This window comes from Mya arenaria, chromosome 17, assembly GCF_026914265.1.
Source record: "Mya arenaria isolate MELC-2E11 chromosome 17, ASM2691426v1".
NCBI classification, from domain to species: Eukaryota; Metazoa; Mollusca; class Bivalvia; order Myida; family Myidae; genus Mya; species Mya arenaria.
Genome location: NC_069138.1, coordinates 1,814,955 through 1,842,818, shown reverse-complemented (window position 1 = coordinate 1,842,818; position 27,864 = coordinate 1,814,955). Strand labels below are relative to the sequence as shown.

The window sequence follows — 27,864 nt, the reverse complement described above, 5'->3', positions numbered from 1 at the left end:
CCTCAAATAGTCTATGACAGCATCCGGAGACAGGATGGCTGGCGCGTGATTATCCTGTGAGACCGAAAGTACTCCCGGGGCATCCGATGATGGCTTCGCAGATACGGGCACCGCGGACTCAGAGGACACGGGCTGCGCAGGGACATCCGGTGGCAGTAGCATAGCCGCCTCGGCCATAGGACTATCAGACTCAAACACAGAGTTATCCAATGCAAACACATTTATCTTAATGTTCATCGCAAAACATTAAGTATTAGATGAAATATTAACTACAATATGCTTACAGGTGAAACCTCGGTGTGACACGGACCCTGACAACGACGCTAGGATAATTAGTACTGCTCTCCGTGTTCTTGCAAAAATGACTGAAAGTTGAAAAATGTGCATTCATTTCCACGTGTAATATTGCAATAGTTCCCAGCCTAACAACTTTTCTTAAGACTAATCAATCGTTATTGACAAAATGATTGATTAAAACATCACATATGACCATTCTGGCACATACCTGGACAGGTTTCTAATGCGCAATCATCTTGATCATTGTGTGAACCGACACAGACAACTCCTCTATGCGCAGCTGCGGGATTGTCACATGTTCTGACACGTGACCGAGATCCATTTCCACATGTGACATCACATCCGCTCCATAAACCCCAGTCCGACCAATGTCCGTCGACTGAAATTAAGAAATTGAAGAAAACGAAACAATATTTGCGTCGCTATTAATTAAGCACGCAGTTTCACACAACCAGTCACACTATTAACAGCATGTATCACATTTTATCAAAATTGTTAGTTATCTACCCTTGACGCTAAACTGATATGACTTTTACCTAACAATCCATGATTAACATGCCTGTTTTATAGCGTTAGGGTTAGTGTTAGGGTTAGGTCAGAATAGTTCTCTCCTTTATAACTGACATCAACTTACACACCAATGCTTCTGCTCTGTTCGTGATTTGAATGAATATGAAATATCGTTATCAGGCAATTCGAATGTGTTGTTTTTGTCTTACTGTTAATCTTTACTTACCAAAGTGTTTTGACATAGCACCTGACAATTATATTTACTTTGTGAAGTCCTTACTAAATACATCGTTTAATGTTTTATTATAACTAGTTTGAACGAAGCGACGCACAGTCGGGTGTATCTATTTCACCGCATCCGAACTATTTGCTGATCTAATTATTAAGGACGACAGTCAAATAGATCATATGAAGGTGGTTGCTGCATAATTCTGTTATGTTATCTACTTTAAATATGTATAATTGTACATACATTTTGACTCAGCCAAACGATATTCGTTGCTGCGGACTGTATTGAGGATACGGTCTAAATCAGATTGAGTCGTTCTATTTTGTAACGTGTTTTTTATTTTCTAACACCCTGTATTTTTCTCCTCACTGCACATAATGGAGGTTACGAAATTTATTTCCATTCAACTTATCCAAAAATCAATGTCAGTGGGCACTATTATATCCAAATCCTTTGCGATCGCCATTCCCTTTAAAGCTTCTACATATATTTACATATAAATATCTGCATTTACCTGATCATAAATGTTTAAGTCATTGCAAAAGCCCTGGTAACAAATGAAATAAGTGACTATCAACATAAGATGTTTGAATGTCGTGAATCAGTAAAACATCTATCTGGATATGCATTGATATTATGTTTTTGGTTACTAATGATTATATACAGTGTAAGTCGATGTCAGGTATAGTTTATAACCTTAACCAATACTTAAATATCCAGATCACTAAGCAAGATATTCATCATAACACACACATTGATGTTTCAAGTTCAAACAAATGGAACGAATAATTTTTGTACCATTGAATGCGTGTCCATCAACTGTTCTATTTCATAAGCAATATATTTCACCGAGAAACCTACAAAAGAAACATTACACGAGCAATCTCACACTGAGTGGAACAGATTTATTTTCATTTTAACATGTTGCTTAAAATTTAACAAAAAAATGCACAATCGGACCAATAATATGGAATAACCTGCAGTTGTATATTTAGTAGTCTGTGTCTGTAGATGTGTTCAAGAAAAACCTCAAAACTCACTATTTAACGGTTTATGACTTGTTTTAAAACAGGTTCGGATAAGAAATGTCAGCTATTATATTTTATTGTTTACCGACTTAGAGTTTTTTACATTGTTTTATCGTTTGCTTTGACAAATTATGATTTTTATTAACGTATCGATATTACTACTGCAGTCATCTTTGATATATTGGATGTTGCAAGTTTTAATATTATGTTTAATTTCTTTCTATTGTGGTCATATCCATATATGTTCAAATTATATGTTAGATATATAAGTGTATAACGACATTGAATAGTATGTATAGAAAAAGGCGTTTTATCAAATAAACACGTGAAACGTTTAACATAAAACGTTTATATAATGATCGTCAAAATATCCTGCGAACACTCGTTGATGTTAAAATAACCGACTTACTTCTTCCGGAAAAGACGATTTATTTATACACGTAAAATTAGCATCGTTTATTTTTGTTGTTTTGTGTGCTGTGACATTTAATAATTATTTTCTTATTAACAATATGTATATTCTGCTGATATATAAAACATTGCCTTCTTATTTTGCTCAATTAAGCGAATTCTGTAACTTCTGACTTGTTTCGCTGGAGTAGCCTCCCATTACTTCAAAACACAAAAATACGTTACATATTCATATGCCCAAGATATTCAATATTTAGACATTTGACAGACAGCGGTAACATTAAATCAAATTTAAACCGAACAAAAGGAATAAATAGCAGGGTTTATGATAAATGAATAAAAATGATAATGTCCCCTATATATTGCCAAAGTGTGGCTTATTTGGTTTTGTTTAAGTATAAGAACCACTAAGGTAAGTTAACTTGTGTATCGTTAAAGCAAAACTTCTGTTAATTGAAATAAGTTTTAACTTGCTATGTAATTAAACAAGAATAGCACATATATCTTCAATTTCCAACAAAAAATGCCTCTTCTGACCTGTGTTCATTTTTGAATGCTTTATTTTTCTTTTGAATAAGGTGTTATATCGAGATCTGATATTTAACTAGGATGTATGTATGCTAGTTCTATGAAGCTAGATAATTAACATGGGCAATGCCCAATCACCGATATGGCTAAAAAAATATTGGTATTTTTTTTAAAGTTAAGCATTGGTTTTTAATGGCATATTTAGCCGGATGGAGGTTTTCACTGAATCATCGACGGAAATTACTCTTCTGGTCGTATATAGGATTACTCCATGGTTGCCCAAGTACATATAAAACTCCGCGTATACCACTGTAGTTTGCGTTTACTATGTTACTGGCATCAATATTGCATTTACATAAATCATTATAAATATTTTGGTGAATTGTATTGAACAACTTATTAGAATAATCTTCATAGAACAGTGTGATTATTTATTTTTTTCGAATATCTGCAACGATAGCATTTCGAGTATGGCTACGATGTATCTTGTACACTTTACTGTGATGCAAGGCTTAATTAACAAACGAACTAAAACGGTCTAAATGTTTAAATGACGTTTGAACAATGAAGAAGAACTTTAAAAAACAATATTTTATTCAGCAAACCAATTGTGTAAAGAATGTCAAAATGATCAAATATTACAATACATAAACTATGATATAGAAAGGCGTATAAAATGAAACATAGAAGCAGTGTGTTTTAATAACGAATATTCGTTACATAACATCCAAACAAGTAATCAGTCAACGAAATACCAACTTATTCCGTCATCAATTACTTAAAACTTATATATATATATATAAATAGAATGATATCATTTATATTTATCTCATTATTACAAGTACAGGTAAAACAACTTCAAAATTGTATTATATATCGAACTTACTGCAAACAAATAGTTCCAAATGCGTCCAAATGCTCACCGTTCGAAATTAAGCTATGTGTACTAATTAGAAAGCTCTCAGCATTCAGATTAACCATAAAGACTGGCGGTTTAATTTATCAACATCCCACTAAAACTGCATATTAGGAAACTATCTTCATAGAGCGTACTTGTACTAGTTCCCTGAACCCAGACTCTTTCGCCAACACCAAGTTCGACTGCAGCTTGAATACTGTTGCACTCCTCGTAATTTATGCTTCTTGAAGCTGACTGCTGAAGCACAGTGCCCTCTTTTACTATTCCTGTATACGCGTAATTAGAACCATAAACGCAGGTATGTGATGTAAACAAATACAAACCATTGTGTGGAGCAGAAAACACGCCGTTTGATGAATTATATCCACCACCTTTGTTGGTCGTTACTGTCACATACATTATTTTTTCATTAGAAGAAATCGACCTGTCTGTAGGAGAGCGAGCATAAAACAGAACAACAACATCACAAGATGTCATATTACACGCTATCTGTTCCTGGTCGTTGCCGATGCATCCTCCGCCTAACATAGTCCCCATTGTGGCGTTACACGCTCTGTGTCTATTCTTCAGTCCCTGTCCACAGGTGACAGTGCAGGAGCTCCAAGCGGACCAGTTGTCCCATCCATCTACATGTAGAGAATAAGATACCCTTAACGAGTATATTTTATAAGAAAAGTTGCCCTACCTAAAATGCACAAAAAACCCTATTGCCTAAACGGCCATACTTGTATTCAACATTGGAATCAACATAGACAATGTTTCTTTATTTATTTTTTATCAAGATCTACGCGCGCCCATTGGCTGCCTGACCTCGCCGTGATGCCATCACTACTTACAACATAGACAAGTCAAGCAAATTTTCATTTAAACGCACATGTTCCCATTTACTTACATACCGTTACCCACTCTCGAACTGATTGTCATAAACACTTGTATATTTACAAACCTGTACATAGAGCATCGGCGCACACCCTGTAGTTCATGTTGTCCCCGTTGCAGTGGTTACCATCCTTGGAGGGCCAGGGATTGTCACAACTGCGGTCCCGTCTTTCAAGGCCGACTCCGCAGGGGACGCTACATGATCCCCAGGCCGTCCATCCACTCCAGCCGCCATGTACTTGATTGAATTAGTAATTTAAATGCTATAGTAGCAAAAATAATGTTTTCAATGTAGTCATTGTTGTCTTGCCATTAAATATCGAGTTTACATCTAAACGTTCATAAGATTGATGAAGAACACGTTTTTGCGTGTTCTTAATAATTACGCTCATTGACACGATACTACGTGATGTTGTCTGAATATATATATAATATAAATGTATTGGTTAAAAATGATTTCCATTTAAAAGCGTTCAGACCGAGAATCGAGAACACTGCGTTAAATATCACTGTGCTTTCTAAACATTCTACAATAACCGATTGTCGTCAACACAAAGTTATACATACCCGGACAACTCTCCAATACGCAAACGTCATGCTCATCTTTGGAACCTGCACAGTCATCCCCACCGTGTGTAGGCACGGGATTGTCACACGATCTGACACGTGACCTAGTTCCTTTTCCACATGAAACGTCACATCCGCTCCATTGACCCCAGTCTGACCAATGACCGTCGACTGAAAAATAGGAAGAGTTAATGAAGGCGAATTGTGTTTAATTATTAATCCGATTTTTTAAACTGAAGTGCAAAGTGTTGATGTGGTACATTTTAAAATATATCATAGCTGCTACGGAACGAGGCGCTTTCGAAAATGTTTTCAGGACAGTTTCCACTTATTCATCTTAATAGTTAATGTCACAGAATTATTGTATTGACGGTACTTTTAATTGCTGTGCGTTATGTTTTCTGTTTTAACTCAGATTAGGTCACTTATCTATTGTAGTAAAATGCACATAGATTACCTGCATCACAAAGCCGACAAAAGAGTTTGCAATGCTCCTTGGCAAGCTGAACGTCGTTGCAGATGTGGTATGTCACGTTAAGAAAATCGCAATTATCCGTGTTGACGCAATTGACTGTGGAAACATAAAGTACGGGATAGTAATGCAGGGTTATTACACATCAATGGAATATGTAACATCTATGGTCACCCAGAAGAGATTAAAAAGGCGTGTTAGCTGTCCAAGCCCTAGGAAAAATGTGCATGTCTCGCTAAGACAATATTTGCAAACAGAAGCTCTGTTTTAAACTATTGTATTTATACGTTTAAGGTAAACCTTCTATTAGTGGAAACGTTGCCAATTGCAGTCCGTAATATAAATGATAGTCGAATTACCTATTTTCAGATGATAGTATAGTCTATCTACGATGCCACTTTTACCATTTATGACACCAATTACTCCATAGCGTAACATTGTAAAAATGCACTAAAAGTTTTCAAGGTATAGATACTTCATTCTTCATCACCTGAAGGCATGATTCGGGTTTTTAGGAATAGACTTTTTATGGAACGTGAGTTCACTCATCTCAACTGTAATCCTTTATTGATATTTTACGTCAAATATAATGTGGTTAGCTCATTGTTAACATTGGAAACTGTAACAGCGTGTTGTACACACTCGGACTTTTACCATATAAGCAGGTAATTACATGTTAAATCATACCTATGTGTAATCCTTTGAACTTGCCGAAAAGAACTTGAACGAGAGGGACACACATACACACACAAACAGACCGCAATCGGATCAAAATAACTTAATCGATTAAATGATGGGATTACGGCTTTTTAACGGTAGGTAAAACACTGTTTTACATTATCAAAAAAGACGACGTACGTGCAGTAAGTTTGATTACACAATATCAGAACCATACCAAAAAGTGAAGTAACGTGATATGTTATTAAAAAGAATACAAATACTTTAACTCCATTTTAACTTGGTTATAGTTTGAATAAAATACCCCATTGTATGGGTTAAGGTAGGATATATTAAAACAAATACCTTTTGGTGTTGTCATCACCTCGTCAACCACAAAGCCTGAAACCGTAGAATGTCCTTTAAATCAACGACGTACGAGTGATATTTTTTTGTTTTATCATGCCTTTGGTAACTATATGTAACGTTGAGGTATGGTGACACCATTTATATTTCTCTCGCTTCAATTGTTATTGTCTGGTGTTTGCTAATACGTAGCGTACATGAAATCAAATAAATTGAAGAAAACATATTTCTGTTATCATTTTACTTAAATTTGAAATTACCTATATTGCAATCTTCCAAGGCATAACAATTGTTAAACTTTCCCAGTAAAATTTTAAAATATTATTTAGCTACTCACAAACATATTTGTTTATTGTCAACATAATATGGAGTCATTTTTTATTCGAAATTTACATCACAGTACATTGGAAACCTATAAATTGTATATCAAAATGGATATAACATAAGTTGGTTTATTTTTTAGAAATATATTTTTTGAATGCAAAACTCTAGTTAACAATATAATTTACTATATGTACAATGTATTTAAAGGTTGAATGCGCAAATGATGTTGTTTCCAACATTTAAAAAGAGAAAGAAAACAACTTTTATTTTAAATTATCCCAACCTTAAATTAAAGAATACAAATATTTTTTACACAATTTTAACTTGGTTATAGTTTGAATAAAGTATCCAATTGTACGGGTAGGGTAAGATACATTAAAACAACCTTTTGGCGTTGTCATCGCCTCGTCAACCACAAAGCCTGAAAGAGTGGAATACCCTTTAAATTACCAGAGTACGAGTGTTTTGTTTTTGTTTTATCATGTCTTTGGTAACTATGTGTAACGTTAAGGCCTGATGACTCCATTTGATATTTGGCTTGATTCAAGTGTTATTGTCTGGTGTTTGCTAGTACGTAGGATAAATGAAAGCAAAGGAATTGTAGAAAATCTACTTTTGTTATTTGGTTACCTTAAAATATTAAAAAAAAACTATCTTGAATCCTTCCAAGGCATACCAATTGTTTTAGTTTTCCAAGATAATTTTAAAATATTCGTTATCTACTCGCAAACCTATTTGTTATATTGCCAACATAATACGGGGTCAATTTTTATACGAAAGTCACATAACTGTGCAATGTAAACCTATAAATGGTATAACAAAATGGATAAACATAACTCTTTTGAAAACCCAGTTGGTTTACTTTTAATGAAAGAATATTTGTTTGCGAATACAAAACTGTAGTTAACAATATTTTCATACCTTTTACTGATACAACAAGCAGTAAAATGCATGCTGGAAAAGAGGAATATATTTGTTATTAGAATCATTCTTATACAGTTATAATACAACACACACTACAGGGACAAGCAATTAAATTACAATTATACAATACTACAAAAAACATTCGAGGGACAAGCAATTAAATTACAAATGTACAATAATATAATACAAAATGCAGGGATAAGCAATCAAATTACAAATAAACAATTGTACAATAAAAAATAAAGGTACAAGCAATTACATTACAAATGTACAATAATAGAAAACAAAATACAGGGACAAGCAGTTACATTACAAATACATGTAAACAAAAATACAAAACAAAATACAGGGACAAGGAAATAAATTACAAATCTACAATTATACAATACACACTACAGGGACAAGCAATTGAATTACAAATATACAATAATATATAACAAATCCGAGGGACAAGCAATTTAATTACAAATTAACCATTATGTTATCCAAAATGCAGTGATAAGGAATTAAATTACAAATGTACAATAATACACTACAAAATACAGGGACAAGAAGTTACATTACAAATAAACTATAATAGAAAACAAACAAAAACAGGTACAAGCAATTATATTACAAATATACAATAATACAATACAAACCAAATTAAGATACTAATTTAAGAGAGAAGCAGTTGAATTACATAAACAACAGAGAGAAATTGATGTGACGGTCCTTAAGCACTACTTGTACGGGTACGTTTGGTCTTCGTTTTGTGCAAAAGGTCATACAGGTATGTGAACAGTGTATAAGATTAGAATGACATGCACAGCTCAAGGAAAGAGATTTAGCCGAATAAAAATGATTCTACAAGTAAAGGTTGAAAGAGCAATTGCGTCAATTGCTTTTTAAATCAATTGCAAATAATTGCGGTATGTTTTAACGGCAATACAGTTATACGTATATCTATACATAGCCTTAACAATATTTAAGTAAAGTGCATTTAAGACTTTTATTTTATTCATGACCATTAACGCGTTAAGCACATTTTAATACATACCCGTGAATTGTCCAGCCGCCATGTTTCCTTCTAGTGTAACGTTCACATGGTATACTCTCTTATAGTGTCCGGTGACAAGAAATCTGATACAAGTACATTGCGATACACCTGTGTAAACGTCATTTTTAAGATAATTGATAGAACCCCATACGGTTATTCGGTTATCCACCCAAATATGTTTGTCAAAATGCAACCTGTTTATCTCAAGGGCATAATGCAAAACCTTAAAGATATTGATGTCAGTAAATTGTCATTTTAAGGACGATTGAAAACATACCCCGCAGTGTGACTGCCAGTAACACCGTGCAATAAAGTTTTAAATTAAAAACAATATCATGGTTGTCATTACCATTTTAATTCCAATGTCATTAAATAACATTTAGTTTTCGCATTTTTGCAATGTTATCTTACAAAACATATCCTGGTTGTTATTACTATTGAATTCCAATAACACTGAATAATAATATTGTTTTTTTTCGTATTCTCGCAATGTTATCACACAATGTGCGTTTTTTGGGTGTTTACTCTAATTTTATGGAAGCGTAAATTCTAAACACTTATTGTTGATCATAAAACATTATGGTCGAGGTATTTTAGTGAGGATTATCATGACGAAATAAAACACACGTTGTCGAAATTGTGTAGATTTTTTCACTTAATGATCCCAATGTTGTCGATAAAAAACATGTGTCTAAGATAGCCGCCATAAATCACACATTTAGCAAAGATGTTGTATTTGTATTACTAAGGTCATTTCAAGGTTAATGTTGCTTCCCTACCAGAGTGCATTGTTACAGTATTGACAAAATATGAAAAAGCTCTTTGTTATTTCGGCCAATGACATGCATATATTTACTCAATGTATTTATCAAGTTAGTTTGATGATATAAATTTTAAAATAATTAATTACCCTTCTTAAAATGGAGAAGTTCACCATCATCTAGTGTTTTATTGCACACTTGATCAGATTTGCTGGAATATGTACAGATGTCAAAAAATATAGCTCTCGCAGTAAACATATGACGGAAAAACTTCTAAAACAGGATTTCAGATATCATAAATTTAGGAAAACTTTCTCAAAATTTGTAAATGACCATTATTATTTTATATCAAAGTACAATAGTAGTCTTAACTCGCTGATTGCTAATAGTAATGCTTATCCCGAGTTTTATGGTGATGTTTTAAAGAAAATTCGTAAAATTAAAATGTTTCCAGCAGTGAGTTGGGAAGATAGACTCAATGAATTGCTTGGATTTTATACAAACCGTGTATATACTTTGAAGATTACTTGCTTTCTAGTTTTTGCAAATGATTTTTAAACAATATATTAGGTTGAATATAGCGTCCTTACATAACTCACCTTTTATTCCTTTGATTTTATGATCATTTTGCAGATTCAAGTTATCTTTAAAATCTTCTTTGGCTGGATGGAAATGTTCCGGTATGTGACGTCTTTTTCTTCAAATAGTTTACATAGGTAATCATTTGGAAGACAAATTTAGCTAGTGCATGTCGTTTTTTTTATTTATAATAATGTTTTCTTTATTTGTTTCTAGTTTCAGTACAGTGATGCTTTTTATTATGAAACTCTATGATGACACAGCCTGAAAGCTTTTATTTTCTAAGGCATACTGTGTGTGATGCTCATAGTTTCAAACAATAACTGCATCGTATCTTTCGAGAGTGTTTTGCATTAGGTAATCTGAATTGTATTCCTCCGTCTGCATATATAGTTGGGATCCATAATCATTTAAGTAATTGGGGTTTGTAACAATCCTTGATAAACATACTTATGATTTTATATAGTATATATGCAATGTGTTGTTTCCGTGTTTCTTGTTTGTTATTGTTTTAATGTTCTTTGTCTGGCATTTACCCTGTGCCATTAAACGGGGTTGATGATTAAACGTTTGGCTACTGAGCTTTCATTATGTCGTTGTTCACATGAGTATTGATATCATCAGAGTTCTCCAGCGTTCCCTGCTTCCTCTGACATTTCTGTAGTCCGATCCTTAAGTAACATGTGTTTATTTAACCCTCAACCACTCTTGTCCTGTGATTACTGAACTTTCTTGTCCACAATTATATTGCATTTAAATAATTGGGTTTAAACAGGAAAAGGAAGAATTGTTAGCAATTGCTCGGTCATCTTCTTCATATTGACGGATGTTTGAATGAAATACTACGATGCATTATAATTCCAAGCATTTGTCTGCCTTCATTATGTGTAACGTATGAGAAAATGCTTATAAACATCAGTTATACTCAAGTATATGGGTTTTCAATCAAATGTAATTGTGGTTATATCATTGTTAATACGTTTTCGATGAAAGAAAGACTGAAAGTATCGATATAGTTCTTAAGATGTATCGGAATATGTGCCCAAAAAACAGTACATGTGATTCTGGAGACACCCAAAACATCTACTTGTGTTTGTCTTGAAAATACTTTTTTCTATGAAGCCCTAGAAATAAAATACGACCTTAAACGAAAATGAACAAATATCCTCGGAATTTAGCAATTGATATGCACGATTACAAATGAGAATGGGCTGAATTATTAGAAGGACTATATATATTAAAGCAGAGTTTCATCCATCAACCCGTTTACCACTTCATACGCTTACACTGATAACACCTCAAGTGTGTTTAAGTGTCTAGTATTATAATGCCGTGCAGTCTATTTATCTTGAGTAGCACACACATGCAGGAGTATACAAGAACTATTATCTGAGGCACATTTACAACTTAAATGATTTTAATATTGATACACTTCAAGGTTATTTAGAGTCCATATATTGTGTATTGTGGTGAAATTTAGTTATTCTTAAGTTGCAAAAACATAGGTTTATCAATGTGTTTGCTGATACATGTTAAACAGTCTGCACTTATTCGCCCTGTTTATCATTAACATTTCACAATAAGTATACTCCGCATCTCTTCATAATTTACATATGTCCATTCTTAGAACTTAAAGATGATCATTATCGTAAAGGTCGCTAATGTTCATAACTGCGTGTACCGAATGTCTGATATATATACCCTTCATGATTTGACTCCAGCTCTCATGCGGAAGCCTGTAATGAGGCTTGTCGAGATTCTGGCTACCCAATTTGCCCAAAGGTCAGGTTCTCCATTTCATTGAAGTTGTTATAATACAAGTATTATGACTTCTATGACGATTTGTTTGAAAATAAAATCCGTACCATTATAACTGATGTTTACAAGCTTATAAAATCAAAGAACAGGTATCAGCTTCGTACCTAATAACAGCAACGTTGCTTTTTTAAGATTAAACATGATGATATAGCTCATTTAAACGTACAAAACATGAAAAAAATATTGAAGCATTGATACACATTTATGAATTATGTTGTTTTGTACTGTAAGTGTCGGATTTATATTATCAGTGTTCTCGAGCATGCCCTCATTCCTCAAGGCATATATATGTGTAATCCGATCCTTAAGGTTCACGTGGGTATATAACCCTCAACCACTCATGTCCAGTGTTCTCATTGACCACAATGAACACAAGATTAGGGTATTTCACAGCAAGCTGTACTTTTCACTCTGTCATATCGTGCGAGCCATCTATACTTATCCGGGCCACACGTTCACATTCGTCTTCTGGGCTCTCAATATATTTGGGGTTCTCTAAGGGGAAACAGTTAAGACTGAAATGAAATGAAATTCATTTTAGTTAAAGAGAACATTATTTTTTTTCAAGACATGGTTATATTTTGTTTTCATTACTTACATTACTTACATGGCTCTTAAGGAAATTCGATGATACAACTCTAATGAAAAGAAATTGCTTCTTTTAAAGTATTCATTCTAATGCAATATATGTTATTTAAGAGTTGAATGTTGTTTGCAAATGGAAGTGCGTATCTAGGTTTTGAATCATACAATAGTGGCAAGTTCTTAAATTATATGCCCAAATCTACGATTCTCTTTTGATAACTGAATTTCAAAAACATAAACATACCGTCAGGAACAGAAATATCATGTGACAAAAACTCTAAATATTAACTGTCGAATGCGCTGACACTGAAATCATTCCTGTGGTCAACCTCTGAGTATAATTAAGATAACTTCAGCGACATAACTGCAAACGCAAATGCGACGTTATGACATTAAACGCAACATTCTAGTCATTTCATCATGGAGTGTTTCACTGATTGTCTATTTATTTACAAACATTAGTAACATTATCGCACTATTGTACAGGCGCAGGGAAATAGTACACTCCGGTAAGAAATCCGCATAAAGCTTAATTAATAGTGTTTCTACATTCCAATAGAAAATGTGTTTTGCAATAACTGACCTTTTTCTATCAGCCTCAGGAATGCACCGCTGAAAAAAGCTGTGTTATTTCTGACTCTGTTCAAATTGTTGTGATGGTTACCCTCATGAAATGGAGGATTAATTCTGATCCCATATGTAAATTCTGAAAAATGATTGTTTACTCCTAAAGATATTATACCCTTCAACGCCGAAATATTTGGATCCTGGAATATAATATTAGTATCGAATAATAGTTCGAATAATCCAGCCTTATGATTTTGCCATACTTTTAAATAAATGAACAATTCGCGGACCGTTCTAAGTAATGGTTAAAGTTTACTCTACTTCCTCTTGCAAACCTTCAGAGAAATGGTAAACTTGAATCGTTGCGGCTTCCTCACATCCGTCGTCATAACGTATCTCTGATTCTTTTACAAATGTGACATGTGTTGGTTATCAATTAAGAAATATCGTTCTAGTTCTTAATTTAAATTGTATTCTAATATAGATATAATTTTATTTACTGCAAACTAAAACCCATGATTAATGTATCATGAGCATTTAAGTATTTATACTATTCCGATAATTGCCCTGCGAGCTCTGACGTCATTATTTCCCTATAATTCTCTGTAAGGGGTCGCTGTTGTGAGCGCATTTAGATTTATTGCCTAGCCGGGTTTGTTTGTAGTTAACTTGATAACTGCGCCGTCCCTCTACTATTGCTGATCTAGGTAGTTGTTTCTTTTCTAATTATCTTTTTATTGGCTGTTCTCCTGGTATGAATATGTGTTTTTATATTTCACATGAATCTCGTCTTGTTTCTTTTTTTAAATAAGCTAAGTGTTGGTTGCATACATGTTTAGTATTTTGAGGCTGTTTTTTTCATTAATTACATGTATGAATTCACAAAGAAGCCTCCATTTTTTTCAAAATTGAATCAAAAATAATTTCGGTGTAATTTTTTATGTTTAACCATAAGACGTTTGTTTAAGTGTTATGAAAATCCTTTTGCCGTTTAAGATGGCAGAAAATGATTAATACATTGATTTCATTTGATTCATAGCAGATTAATTGGGTACGTACTTCTGGTTTGAAGATGAATTAAATAAAATAGAAAAGTGTAAATATTATATCCATATGCACAAATTATTACTTTAGCATGAATCAAAGCTAAACGTCCTATGACAATAAGTGGACATATTATCATAATTAAATTTCATGAGGCGACTACTATGCAAACAATCTTAATAATGTGAACATATTTGTGCGTCAATGATTTGCTGTTGATAAAATTGAAGTGTATCCAAATTAAAATAGAACAATGACTCATGTCTCAGCTTGAGGTATTTGTATTTGATAATCCGGATTAACTAAGTTTTGTGATAAAAGTGATGCACTGACACTATTTATTCAGCAGACGATTCAAGATGATCTTAGATGTGGAAAGGAATCCGTTGTTTTAAAGAGTGAACATTTTTTGGTTGCATTATAGACGATTTTAGACAGAAATAAATTCAAAAGGAATTGCGTGGGTATAACCAGCGTTAACGAAATGTATCCAAATCCTGTTTTGGATCCTACACGGACATGAGGTGAACGAAAAATCGCGTTTTAATAAAATGTCAGGCGCTCCGTTTGATGAGTATTTATTATCCACTCCGACCGAATTAAATCGTATGTTTCGTTTATGTTATGCTTATTTTCGGAGTCTATTAGCATTTTAATTTATTTTCTTAATAACACCCTTTTTGAAATTAGTATTATTTACGCCGCTACCCGTGGGACGCCCAATACGCAAAATTTAAGCTTTATCCGCCAGTAATCGGTGTGGATGTAAACTTACGACTTCAAATTGTGAAAATGCATTGTGAAACATTTCATAATATACTATCATGGAGTTTTTGGTTGTTCACTCGAGACATTAGCTCGGTACCCGGCTTCCTCGAGCAATTGCAGGTTAACTGTACAAATAAATCGCCGGTAAGACTGTATGCAACTTAAATATTCCAGCAGCCATGATTCCTTTCTAGTTTGGCGTTTGCATGGTATTCTATTTTTTAGTGTCCAATCGACACAAAAAGTTTATACCACTATTATATTTTAATCCTTTGTTTATTAAAACTGTCATGTTTAAAATGATTGATAGGACCCCATGCACTAAAGAATATCTTACCAAAGTTTAATTAAAATTCAGAGCATGCTTTTAAACACCGTAAGGATATTGTGGTATCATGGAATGTATAAACGTACTGTCATGTTCAAGAAGATTGATAATACCCTATTCGGTCAGTACTATCTTTCAAAATATTTTTATTGAAATACAAAACATTATCATAGTTACCTAAGGGTATTATGGTTTAATTAAATGTGTATACGAATTGTCAATTTCCGAGATGATCAATAGAATCCCACACAGGGTGACACATGTAACATCGCGCAGTATCATAGGTATTAACTTAAAATCGAATAGCATGGTCCTGATAATCTTTTCAATTTAAACTCCACTGTCAATGAATACCAATAAAGTATCTCGTATCCTCGGAATCGTATCACATCATGTGCGTTTTTGGACCTTTATTCTAATATATTTGAATGCGTTTATTACACGCACAGATTAATTAGATAATTTAGTATCTACATGATGAAATAAAAAAAAACAAAAACATGTTGGCAAAATTCTGTCGAATTGTTCACTTATTCATTGGGTATCTTCGTTTCAGTTTTGTTGAAATGGGCTCGACTTGTTCGCGTATTCATTTGATATCTTTGTTTCAGTGTTAACGAAATGGCTCGATTTACTCACTTATTTGTTGGGTATCTTGGTTTCAGTGTTGTCGAAATTGGCTCGACTTACTCAATTATGTATTTGGTATCTTCGTTTCAGTTTTGTTGAAATGGGCTCGACCTGTTCGTGTATTCATTTGATATCTTTGTTTCAGTGTTAACGAAATTGGCTCGACTTACTCAATTATGTATTTGGTATCTTGGTTTCAGTGTTGTCGAAATTGGCTCGACTTACTCAATTATGTATTTGGTATCTTGGTTTCAGTGTTGTCGAAATGAGTTCAACTTACTCAATTATGTATTTGGTATCTTGGTTTCAGTGACGTCGAAATGGCTCGACTTACTCAATTATGTATTTGGTATATTGGTTTCAGTGTTGTCGAAATGGCTCCACTTGCTCACTTATGTATTTGGTATATTGGTTTCAGTGTTGTCGAAATGGCTCGACTTGCTCACTTATGTATTGGGCGTCTTGGTTTCAGTATTGTAAAAATGGCTCAACTTGTTCACTTATTAATTGGGTATCTTGGTTTCATTGACGTCAAAATGGCTCGACTTGCTCAATTATGTATTGGGCGTCTTGGTTTCATTGACGTTGAAATGGCTCGACTTGCTCACTTATGTATTGGGCGTCTTGGTTTCAGTGTTGTCGAAATGGGCTCGACTTATTTACTTATTGATTGGACATCTCATAGTCAGTGATTTTAACCAAGAACGCTGACCGCACAATTAGTAAAGTCCCCAAACGTGTATGTTATGCTTGAACAGTCGACCAATGGTAGTCGATAATATATAATTATTATTATTACATTAAATAGTGACGTCACTACTGTATGTGTATAAGGAAGGCAATCACGTCATGATTTAGCTAAACTATTGAAGCAGTTATTTGCCCTTATATGACATTCAAATTGTCACTGCGGCACATGACCTGACAGTGAATTTTTTGCTTGGTCACGTGTCAAAAAGGTTGAAAATGTTTCTGACAGTCAAAATATCTCTTTTTCGGGTAATAGGATTGTACTATTGTAAACAAAAGTGAGGTTTACTAATACATTATATTACATTTTTTATATACGCATCATACATCTGGATGCTCGTTTTGAGAATGAATTCTGATACATAATGTTATGAATGTTACCTGTAAATGGTTTAAGTATGAACAGAATGACTCACTAGTAAATGGCGCTAGCAGTATTCATGAATACTGATTCTGTGTTCACTAACGTTTTAACTTGAGTTCAGAAAGGCAAAATTAATGTAACGGATACTATTCAAGAGAATGATACTTATGTGAAAAACTACAGAAACAAGCTCAGTAGCCAGAAGTTTAAATATAAACCCCGTTTAATGGCACAGGGTAAACGGGGTGGCCAAAGACATAGAACACAAAACAAATCACAAGCAAGGAACATGGAACAGAAGCACAGAACTCCAAAAACAGCAAACGTGTTGGATCTCTTCTCAAATTAGACAAACATAGTTTTCCAAAATCCGTTTTATTATAGACTATTTGAAATATTTGACAATTCAATTCGAACGGTTTAACATTTTTTTTTTCATTTTACATGTACTTATCCTATAATTAGAAAGGGAATATAAATATTCTGCATAAGTTACAATACTGCGCTGGTTATCTTTGATAAATGCACTAATACAAACTGCTTTAAAATGGACATGGTTTCCAATATCAAGGTACAATCTTATGTTATGGGTTTGTCAACAAATTTGATATGAATCTTGCTAAAAATGTATTTTTTTATAATTAAAAGCTTAATGAAACCTGATATATTTTTGTTTTAAAGTACACAAACAACAATATACACATATATTGTAGGCAGTCAGTTATTTGTTCTGTTCTTTGTAAATGCAAATTACCGATACCAAAACACCTATGATATTATAAACATATATTTAAGAGTTTGTATGTTCGTCAAATTAAAGATTCTACAACCAATAAAATGACTGCTAGATTGAACCAGAAAACGCACAAAGGGCAGTAAGATCAATACACCACACGCCCAGCTTTCGTCCGTACACTACTCATTATACTCTTTTTACATTGTATACATTGTATACTTCTAATCAGGTCATCACTAAAGTGTGATGTTATTGTGATCATTTACCTTCGACCATAGGTTTAATATAAGTGATGTTTTATAAGGTATATTGACCTGTATGACCTTTTGTTGTCATCGGGTGTGACCCATTGTTTGTACAGTTTTGGAAGGAGTTTCAGATGTCATTGTTAAGCTGATTTCTGCGGTTACAACAGGTGACATTTATTTTATATGATGTGAACATTGTTCAAGAAAGGTGTCATTGTAGCATGTCTTATTGCTAATGGTTTCTGTTGAACAGTAGTAATTTCATTGTTTCACAATTCAACATGGCGGAATACATATTACTTTCTAATGCGCACTAATCAGCTTCATATTTTACAACCAGACGGACTAACACAGTGCAAACGATGCAGAGAGCAACATATAGTTGCAATAGACTTCTTGATCCACAACCGGTATCTAAAATATGTTGTTGCTGTGTTAGTCTTATGTTTTATGTGTTTGTTTTTTGTTTTTAGTTTTCTATGTATTTTAGCAATGCTCGCGGCCACAAGATAGTCCAAGCTTAACTCTTCAATTATTTGTTTCGACTAATATTCGATTTTAAGTCATTACCTTATTAACTATGCATATACGTGAATTACTATGTATTAATTCTTTATATTATGATAATGATTCGTATTACTGTATTTTCAGAGTACGACGTATTATTATACCTTGATATATTCACTACATTAAATAGTTGAAGTATGATCAACATTGTGTTACTTTTAACAATGCGCTATAAGACCGGAGCTTTGACAGCCCATAAACCTTCTATGGATGGTAACAATTTTAATAGAGAGACACTTTACTACAGGGTTCGCGCCGAAGCCAAAGTAACGGTATATAGTTGTTCGTTTATTCCTCTATCGAAAAAACGTGACTTACTGCGAACACCCAGGAACAATGTATTGCTAAGCAAACATATGCAGCCTCTTGTATCAAACCGATTAATTCTCTGGTATAGTCGGAATTTTTATGATGGGTCAACTTATATTTATCCAATAATGGCAATTTACAAATAATATTGCTTGATTTCCAAACTAACCAAAATATTATGCGGATATCTTATCCAATTTTATACGACTGGCCCATTGCAACAATGAAAGTATCGGCTACAGAAGGTGCTCCTAGGATCTTTGTACAATTTTGTGAGCAAGCGGGGACCATTTTTAACAGGGAAAGTATCAGCAACAGAGCACATATGATCACTCTACAACTATGTGAGCATACACACACTATTGTTACAGAAGAAAATCAGCTACATGTATCTGAATTTCAGTATGATATACAGACTGAAAGACATATACCACAATAAGCCTGTTTATTTAATTCAACATAAATTGGATTTGACTGATAAACAATGATTGCATATTATGAACACATTGCTAATTGTGTATGTGTGTGTGTGTGTGTGTGTGTGTGTGTGCGTGCGTGCGTGCGTGCGTGCGTGCGTGCGTGCGTGCGTGCGTGCGTGCGTGCGTGCGTGTGTGTGTGTGTGTGTCACGTGCATCTTTGAGGCTTGGGTTTGTCTTGTTACTGCTTGGCTTCTTTGATTGTCCTTCTTTTGGTGTCCGTTTGATAATTACAGATACAACTGAGGACGTTAAACTAGTTACAATGCACATCAAAACCGTGTGTTATAAAACACAGACGTCTTTCTGTTCACTGCTCTTTTATTTCGATCTTTGGATCGGAAAAACTGAGCCATAATCAGTAGAACGATCGCCAGGACTTCCATGGAGGCCGAAAGTAGAAAGGGAATCATATAGGATCCTGAATTGTCTCGGATCCAGCCTGAAAACCAAATTGATTACATTTATGGTATCAGATGTTCAAATGTTCTTGTAATATCCAGCCATTGGTAGCAATGTTCAATTTTGATGCTTTGTAATATTGGTTTCACTTGAATGTCTAGTGCTTACTTATTTCTAGTATAAAAATATAATGACCGAAAATATATTATAAAACTATGGTTATTTGCATTTGTTGTTCTTTGTTTCAACTAAACTCGGAAGTGAATGAACGGGTTGGCAATATTTTCGGCCAAAATAGCGTCATAATGATATGTATAGCACTACAATATTAACATAGACCCTATTTAAGCCTTTCAAATGATATCAAAATAATATGGGGTCACTAGGCACCAAACTGTACATTGTTGTTCATAGAATACCTTAACAAGAAACTAATCCGACTGGAAACACATAGCATTTTAATTATTATCAGATGTTCTCATAATATAATGTTATCCAAAATGTAAAAGATATGCACTGTTAAGTATTGATCGCATTTATATTGCGTTTACGTAGAATTAAAAGGGCACCGCGAGCAGTTTCACATTCAGTCTTATGGCTTATTTGAAACCCCTCTCTGGTCTATAAAAGCACATACCTCCTAATGGTCCCAAAATGGCATTTGTTATCCCCGAGAGACTTAAACATAGTCCCATTGCATTTGATTGTCGCTCAATGCCAACCAGTTTCAAAGTAACTACACCAAAAGTAGACACAAACATTCCAATGGCTGTTCCCGCTATTATGCACGACAAGAAATGTGTATAAGTACTATTAAGTAGTGTTAATCCCAGCTGGGATAATATAATCATTATGCATGCAATTTTTGGAACTGTCAACACAGTTATATGTTTAAGTTGTGTCAAAGACCCTGGGAGAAAACGTCCAAGAATGCCTGCCAGGTTCAATAAAAGTAGACCTAGAGTAGCACTGGTTTCAGATAGCCCCGAGTCCTGAAGTACGTCGACCACATACACCAAAAATACTGTGATACATGAGTAAGCTGCTGCAAGTCCAAATGCAAAACACATAAAAGCTTTGTCTGCAACGAGTTTCTTCATTGTAGTACAAAGAGTATATTCGCCGCCTTTGTCTGTATTAATTTCGCTTTTTACATACGTTAATGTTTCTTTTTTTAATTCCATAGCAATAACATCGCTATTGTTCGTTGGTATATTATCAAGGTCACCGCTACTGACCTTATAAGCCTTATTTTCTACACCAGTTAAATCTTGCAAATTTGTTGACGGCCTCGATTTCGTTGTTATAGGAGGTTTCCATAATAATGACAACGGTATCATATTAAGGAAAATCCCACCAGTAATCAGATAAGTTCCCCGTAGCCCAAAGTTGTCCCTGAAACAAGGATGTGTGTGTTCCTAAGTTTTCAAACAGATCTCGGCATTAGTTATCATATTGGTTTATCGTTCAGAGAAGGGTAAGAAATATATTGCTGTTCATCTCGTTATAAAATTCAACACGACAGCCATAATTATATTATTGTGGTGTATAGGTAAACATGATTATGCATATTTTAATTAAGCCAGCAACAATACTATGAATTCGTGAACACTTACGTCAGATAATTTAAGACGTAAGGAAAAATGACTCCACCCAGGCCTGACCCAACATTGACAATGGATACGACAAATAGTCCCTGTTTGCCATGGAAATGACGACCGGCAACAGAGGAAGTTGCTATGAAAATACCACTGGCTGGAATACCTACAAATTAAACAGAGGATACACAATTACACATATTTCTTAAGGTATATCCGACCATATATATATATATTAATGCTATGCCCAGTTACAAGACACCTATGGGTCACTTGAAACCAATCTTTGTGCAAACATAACATAACATAACAAACACATCTGAATCGATCACTTATCAATAGATGAATGTGTTTTTTTACATTTTTTTTTCTTTGAAATTTTTTTTTTAGCAATACTTTTGAAAATAAATCGCTTAAAATTATTTCAACATTTGGGCATCACATGGAATAATTCTACTGTTATGGATGATGATACAATAAATATCGTATTTTGTGTTTAATACAAAATGCCGCTTTAAAAATGCCGTCCTTGAACATATGTACAGAACACGGACGAACAAATATTAAAATAATTTAAGTATATTACACGACTCCGTCCCTTTCTCCAGTACTTACCCCCAAATACTCCAATTGATATCACTAGAAATGTTATTGACGTAGCAAAAAAGCTGATGCCAAAATTTATGGATATGATGAAGGAAAGACACAACGCAACATTTCGTACACCAAACTTATGAAGCAAGCTTCCGTGGAAGACGCCTGGAACATAAACTTCATAAGCTTTACTGAATTTTGTCAAATTTTCTGAGTTCTGATTTTCAAAAGTACAAATGCGGTTATCGTAATACTTAACAATGACGATTTGATGAGTAGTTGGTGCATGATGCTTGTCTGGTTGTTACTAGTGCTTTTAAACGCAATCCTCTAAGCCACTGGGAGTGACGCTATAATTTTCACTGTTTATTAAATGAAAATGTTAAACTTTGAAAGTGGTTATTCGATTAAATACACAAACTCAACTTACCAAAACAAAGACTGACTGCAATGTTCACAGACTGCACAAGTGCAGCGTCGGAACGGGATACGTTAAATGTGTCCATAATATCTGACAATAATGTCCCCATGGAGAAAATTACACCCAGCAATATCAAGTTCGCCAGAAATGCAGATATAAACACTAGCCATCTGTAGAAAACATGCAAATAACAATAACACAATGACAAAACAGGTTGATTCTAGGCTTTATGAGGCTTAATTGTTAAGTTTGAATGTATTTATATATCTTTGGTGAACACCCTCAAAATGGTTTATCCCCATATATGAATGTATTGAAGCGCTGTATCTGTTGTATGGTATTTGCAAGGCCTTGATCATTGTGTTGTCTTGCAGTTCAGTGTATCTTGGTTGCGTTATTAGCTACGCTCTGATCCTTGTGTAGTCTTGCACCTCAGTGTATCTTGGTTTCGGTGTTAGCTACGCTCTGATCCTTGTGTTGTATTGCAGCTCAGTGTATCTTGGTTTCGGTGTTAGTTACGCTATGATCCTTGTGTTGTCTTGCAGCTCAGTGTATCTTGGTTTCGGTGTTAGCTAGGCTATGATCCTTGTGTTGTCTTGCAGCTCAGTGTATCTTGGTTTTGGTGTTTGCCAGGCTCTGATCCTTGTATTGTACTGCAGTGCTCTCTCTCTCTCTCTCTCTCTCTCTCTCTCTCTCTCTCTCTCTCTCTCTCTCTCTCTCTCTCTCTCTCTCTCTCTCTCTCTCTCTCTCTCTCTCTCTCTCTCTCTCTCTCTCTCTCTCTCTCTCTCTCTCTCTCGTTCTCTCTCTCTCTCTTTCTGTTGTTTGGTGTCTGATAGACCTTGATCCCTGTGGTGTATTGAAGGGCTGTGTCTCTTGTTTAGTGTTTGATAAACCTTGATCACTGTGTTTTATTGCAGTGCTGTGTCTCTTGTTTTGTATTTGCTAGGTCTTGATGCTTAAGTTATATTGTTGCGCTGTGTCTCTTTTTGGTATTTGTAGTTGACCTTTGTGTTGTCTAGCAGCCATGTGTCTATTGTTTGGCATTTGCTTAGCCTTGATCATTTTGCTGTATTGAAGAGTTGTGGGTCTTATATGTGTTCCGTTTGGCCTTGTTGTTGTCTTGCAAAACGAGTGACAAATGTACAAAAAACCTCAAACAGACACTACACAAATCAAAATATGCGTATCAATAAATGACGTGATTACCGACGCCGAAACGGTCGGAGAAAAAAAAGAGAATCAGTTTACAACTATATAAGGGGTTTAAACTAGTTCCTTATATACTTAACTGCAAAATTGACTAATGTTTATCACTTATTTTAAAATTAGAAATATTCGCCTCATCGCAGCCAGCATCAACATGGAAACAAGCAGAGTAAAACGAGCTTGCTTTTATAGTTATGTACTGAAAAGTGGGTTTGCTATTTTGATGATTTTGTGGTCTGTTTGTGAAGTTATTTTTGGTTTGTGTTTCTCATCCAATAATATTTGGCCCCTATCTTATCCTCTAAACAGGGTATGAAATTCAATGTTTGACTCCTGGGCCCACATTGTTTGTTTTTTTCTAAACCGTTGCAACTTTAATAATAGCTAAAGTTCAATTTGCGCAATTAATAAGCAAACAACCAACATACGATACGCAGCTAATTTTAACTTTTGACCCTGACCTTAAATGTAACGAGTACCTGGCATGAACGAGTGCAAGGTGCATCACGACTGGTATTTGGTAACACCAAAATTAATGTATCCTCTATGTATATACCATACTAAGAACATGAAGAAAAAACAATAAGTTTGTTTTACCGAGCTATCATTTTTTCCTTCCACGAATTCTTAAAAAAATCTTCGAAATAAAGCCATGTAGCAACGCAAGCAGATACTTCGTTAAGACCCTGAAAACTTCCACAAGACTAAAGTATGTGTAAATAAATAAATGCTACTTTGGTGGTGGATTTCACTTATACTTTAAAGGGTGCATTATGTTGTAATTGTTCACGACCAGCGTTCTAAATATCAATTTTAAGTGAAACCATGTTTTATGTCGCATTGCAAAAATAATGCTTAGTTATGACACTGACAACTTCCAAAATACTGTAAGATGTATATAAAGTTGCTTTTATATCTAATTGGTTCCTTAAACTTGTTGTAATTGTTTACGACCATCCTTCTTATTATTAATTATTATATATTGAAACTAAATGTGTGCACCTATGCTGGCTACTATTTTAAGCGTAATGGAAAATTTACTGTTTTCCCGCTTGCTAGCTCCATTTCGTTCTTTTCGTAAATCCGTCAGACGAAAAGATTAAAATGGTCTGGCCTTTTATACTATCAAATTATTCGTGCCCAGAAATAATAATACATCCTTACATCAAATTTAAAATATTCCTACTCAGGTTTGACTATAACGATTGTTTAACTAGATATAGCATACATCCGTTCGAATTAATTGTCTCAGTTAATATTTTGCAATAAGTCATTTTGTATTCGGAACTGACGCGTTCGACCTTGAAAAATACACTACAGACGGGTATCTTTTTATTTCAGACTGGTTAAAACATGTATTCCTGCCATATAAAACATTTATTTCAGACAGGTTAAAAAACTTTTTTTTTTTAATTAATGTCTGATGACTTAATTTATGAAACAAGAATGATTTATAATTTTAAATTTCTTTTAAAAACAAATAAACGCTAATATATTGCAGTTGCATGTACATCAAAGGTTAAAACATCAATATAAGTAATAAAATGACGTCATAATTTTGTAATATGATCATGACGTCATTTCCTTTTTACATAGAGAAATTGGCGCACATTACCTCATACTTGTCCGAACAGTTATATGTATTAATAAGGTTAAAATTATAAGGAGCAAGCATCAACTTAAAAATAATGAAGAACAAAGTAAAACTAACATATAAACGGATAAATTAATCTCAAGCCATTTTTCAAAATTGGTATCTAATGACAAGTTTCAAAAATTGACACCTTCAAACTAATAAATTAAAAAGTTGTCAAACATCACAAAAGAATATATATATAACGTTGCAACATATTACTCCAATAATACACTAAACTTTTACCTTTCTGCAAACACCATTGTTCAGTCTCGGTTAATATATGAATAACACTAGTACAGATGTAAATCCCAAACAGATTATGACACTTTATAAACTGCATGCAATTGTGCACTTTATTGACCATTGCTGATTATGACTTTGCATAAATTAAATTTATTATTAAGTCATTTGATACCAGTGATGCATAAATTAAAAACAGACCTAGCTACAATAAACGATGCATAGTCACCTAAATTAATGATGTTTTGTTACATGTAAAAGAATCTTTATTATGTATTTGTGTTTATTAGTTTAGTAGTTTTTTTGTGATGGTGATTTCAATCCCTCTTTAAACAAAAGACCTTTGTCCTTCTAGGATATTTAGGAGCACTGGAAAACGTGTACTTTTTAATAGGATGGCAACATATATGTCGACCATCACCTGATTTCGGGTCCTAGGGCATCATATTCTATTAAGTAACTTAATGTTCTTGTTACCAGCATATGTAATTAGTTTTAGGAAGACCGATGCTATCTGTTCAAACCAGCAGATGATGGGTGGAAAAGAGGCGATGAGATCGTTTCTAACCAGGAATCATGTTGTAAAGGAATATTTCAGGAGTAGGATATGAGATCGGTTCTCACCAGTATAGTTGTTTGCGGTGCAGTGCTTAAAAAGGCTAGACACAAACAAAGGGAAAGAAACTCTAAAGAACTTTCATAAAACTGATATCGCTATATACAACGTATTGAACCTTACATACTGATGTATCATACTGCTTACGACACATGTATCTTTCGCAGTTTTTTTAGTATTTTTCCATTTTAAATTCAGTGTATGTATCCGTTATATTCATATGACTTTTAAATGCTATATAGACACACTATAAACTAGGAAACCATTATGCGCTATTTTTAAACGGGTAAGCTTAGCTGAGTCTGCGACAAAATATTATCTTAACCGTTATAGGGACTTTCTGGTGTCTAGCCCTTTTAAACTGATAATTGGAGGAAATGTCGATGGTATCGGCTCACAATGTAATGTAATGTAGTGTAATGTTTAAAAAGATCTGACGGAAGGGCGGTGATATCGGTTTGCAAAGTATGCACTATCAACAAATGAGATTGTTTTATGACTTAATATAGCAAATCTCTTCAATAAACAAATATCCAAAAATCGCAAATATTAAATTACAAAGACATGGTTTAATCATTATGTTTTCAATATTTTGTACTAGATTAACGGAACATATAAGATTATAATAAGATTCTACATTTAAATTGATTTTTTTGTTGACAGTTCTGCATTTAATCAACGACCATATTGAATTATATAAAATTGTTTCGATCACAACCCCATACAGATGATTAATAACCGGTAACAAATTTAATTCAAAGTAGGAATTACACTAAAATTAAAAAGAAACCAACATACTGAAATGATAAGGAAGTTTTAGTGTAATTACCATATGCATTTATTTTGGCCTCTTTGGTGTAGTATATATGTTATAGTAAACAAATGTCAATCATTTCTGCTTTAAAGAAATATCTCAACCTAAACCGATCGTTTTATTAACCCTTACTTTTTGTTTCTATTTGAATAATTTGATTTATGTGAGGTGACCTTCTTTAAAACCTAAACCATTCTTCTCAGTCTCATTGAACACGTAGCGTTTACTTGTAAACACTCGTGAACGTTTAAGCCTGTGACTTAAGAAATATGTCTTACATGATCTTATAATGCTTGGAGATTAAACCACATTTATGCACTTTCAAAAATGTTTATGTTTTAAATAGATCTTGAAGTATTAAAATGCAATGACTTTGACTAAAGACGTATTGAATACAAATAAATAGTTTTGAGAACTATTTTTCGACACATTTAAACATGGGTATTTAGACACAAAATGTGTCATTGTCAACAGGCAAAACAGTTGTCCCGCTTATGTTTAAAAGATACTTGATAATTTCAAGGTAATTTATGAATCGGCTCACCCGATTCTTCCCCCATGCCGGATAAATGTCTTCCATCCACGGCACTAACAATGTATTCTCTATAAATTGGAGAAAGCAAGTTTTATTCAGCTTTTTTTATTGCGCATATGAAA

At 33.8% G+C, this 27,864-nt stretch overlaps 2 protein-coding genes across 2 annotated transcripts; both read right to left on the bottom strand.

Moving 5' to 3' along the window:
- Nucleotides 1-517: 517 nt before the first annotated feature.
- On the bottom strand, nucleotides 518-9,172 carry LOC128224317 (coadhesin-like). Its single transcript, XM_052934130.1, has 10 exons — nucleotides 9,151-9,172; nucleotides 8,109-8,141; nucleotides 7,573-7,608; nucleotides 6,864-6,899; nucleotides 5,826-5,939; nucleotides 5,369-5,539; nucleotides 4,869-5,039; nucleotides 4,057-4,548; nucleotides 1,835-1,893; nucleotides 518-676 (listed from the first exon to the last, which is right to left on the bottom strand). Exons 1-10 carry the CDS (start codon nucleotides 9,170-9,172, stop codon nucleotides 518-520), a joined length of 1,293 nt encoding a protein of 430 aa, XP_052790090.1.
- A 3,542-nt stretch (nucleotides 9,173-12,714) lies between these two features.
- On the bottom strand, nucleotides 12,715-25,851 carry LOC128224316 (monocarboxylate transporter 14-like). The gene is made up of 7 exons (XM_052934129.1): nucleotides 25,781-25,851; nucleotides 22,705-22,865; nucleotides 22,296-22,439; nucleotides 21,699-21,846; nucleotides 20,720-21,477; nucleotides 19,981-20,122; nucleotides 12,715-12,823 (listed from the first exon to the last, which is right to left on the bottom strand). Exons 1-7 carry the CDS (start codon nucleotides 25,795-25,797, stop codon nucleotides 12,715-12,717), a joined length of 1,479 nt encoding a protein of 492 aa, XP_052790089.1. The 5' UTR covers nucleotides 25,798-25,851.
- Nucleotides 25,852-27,864: the final 2,013 nt, after the last annotated feature.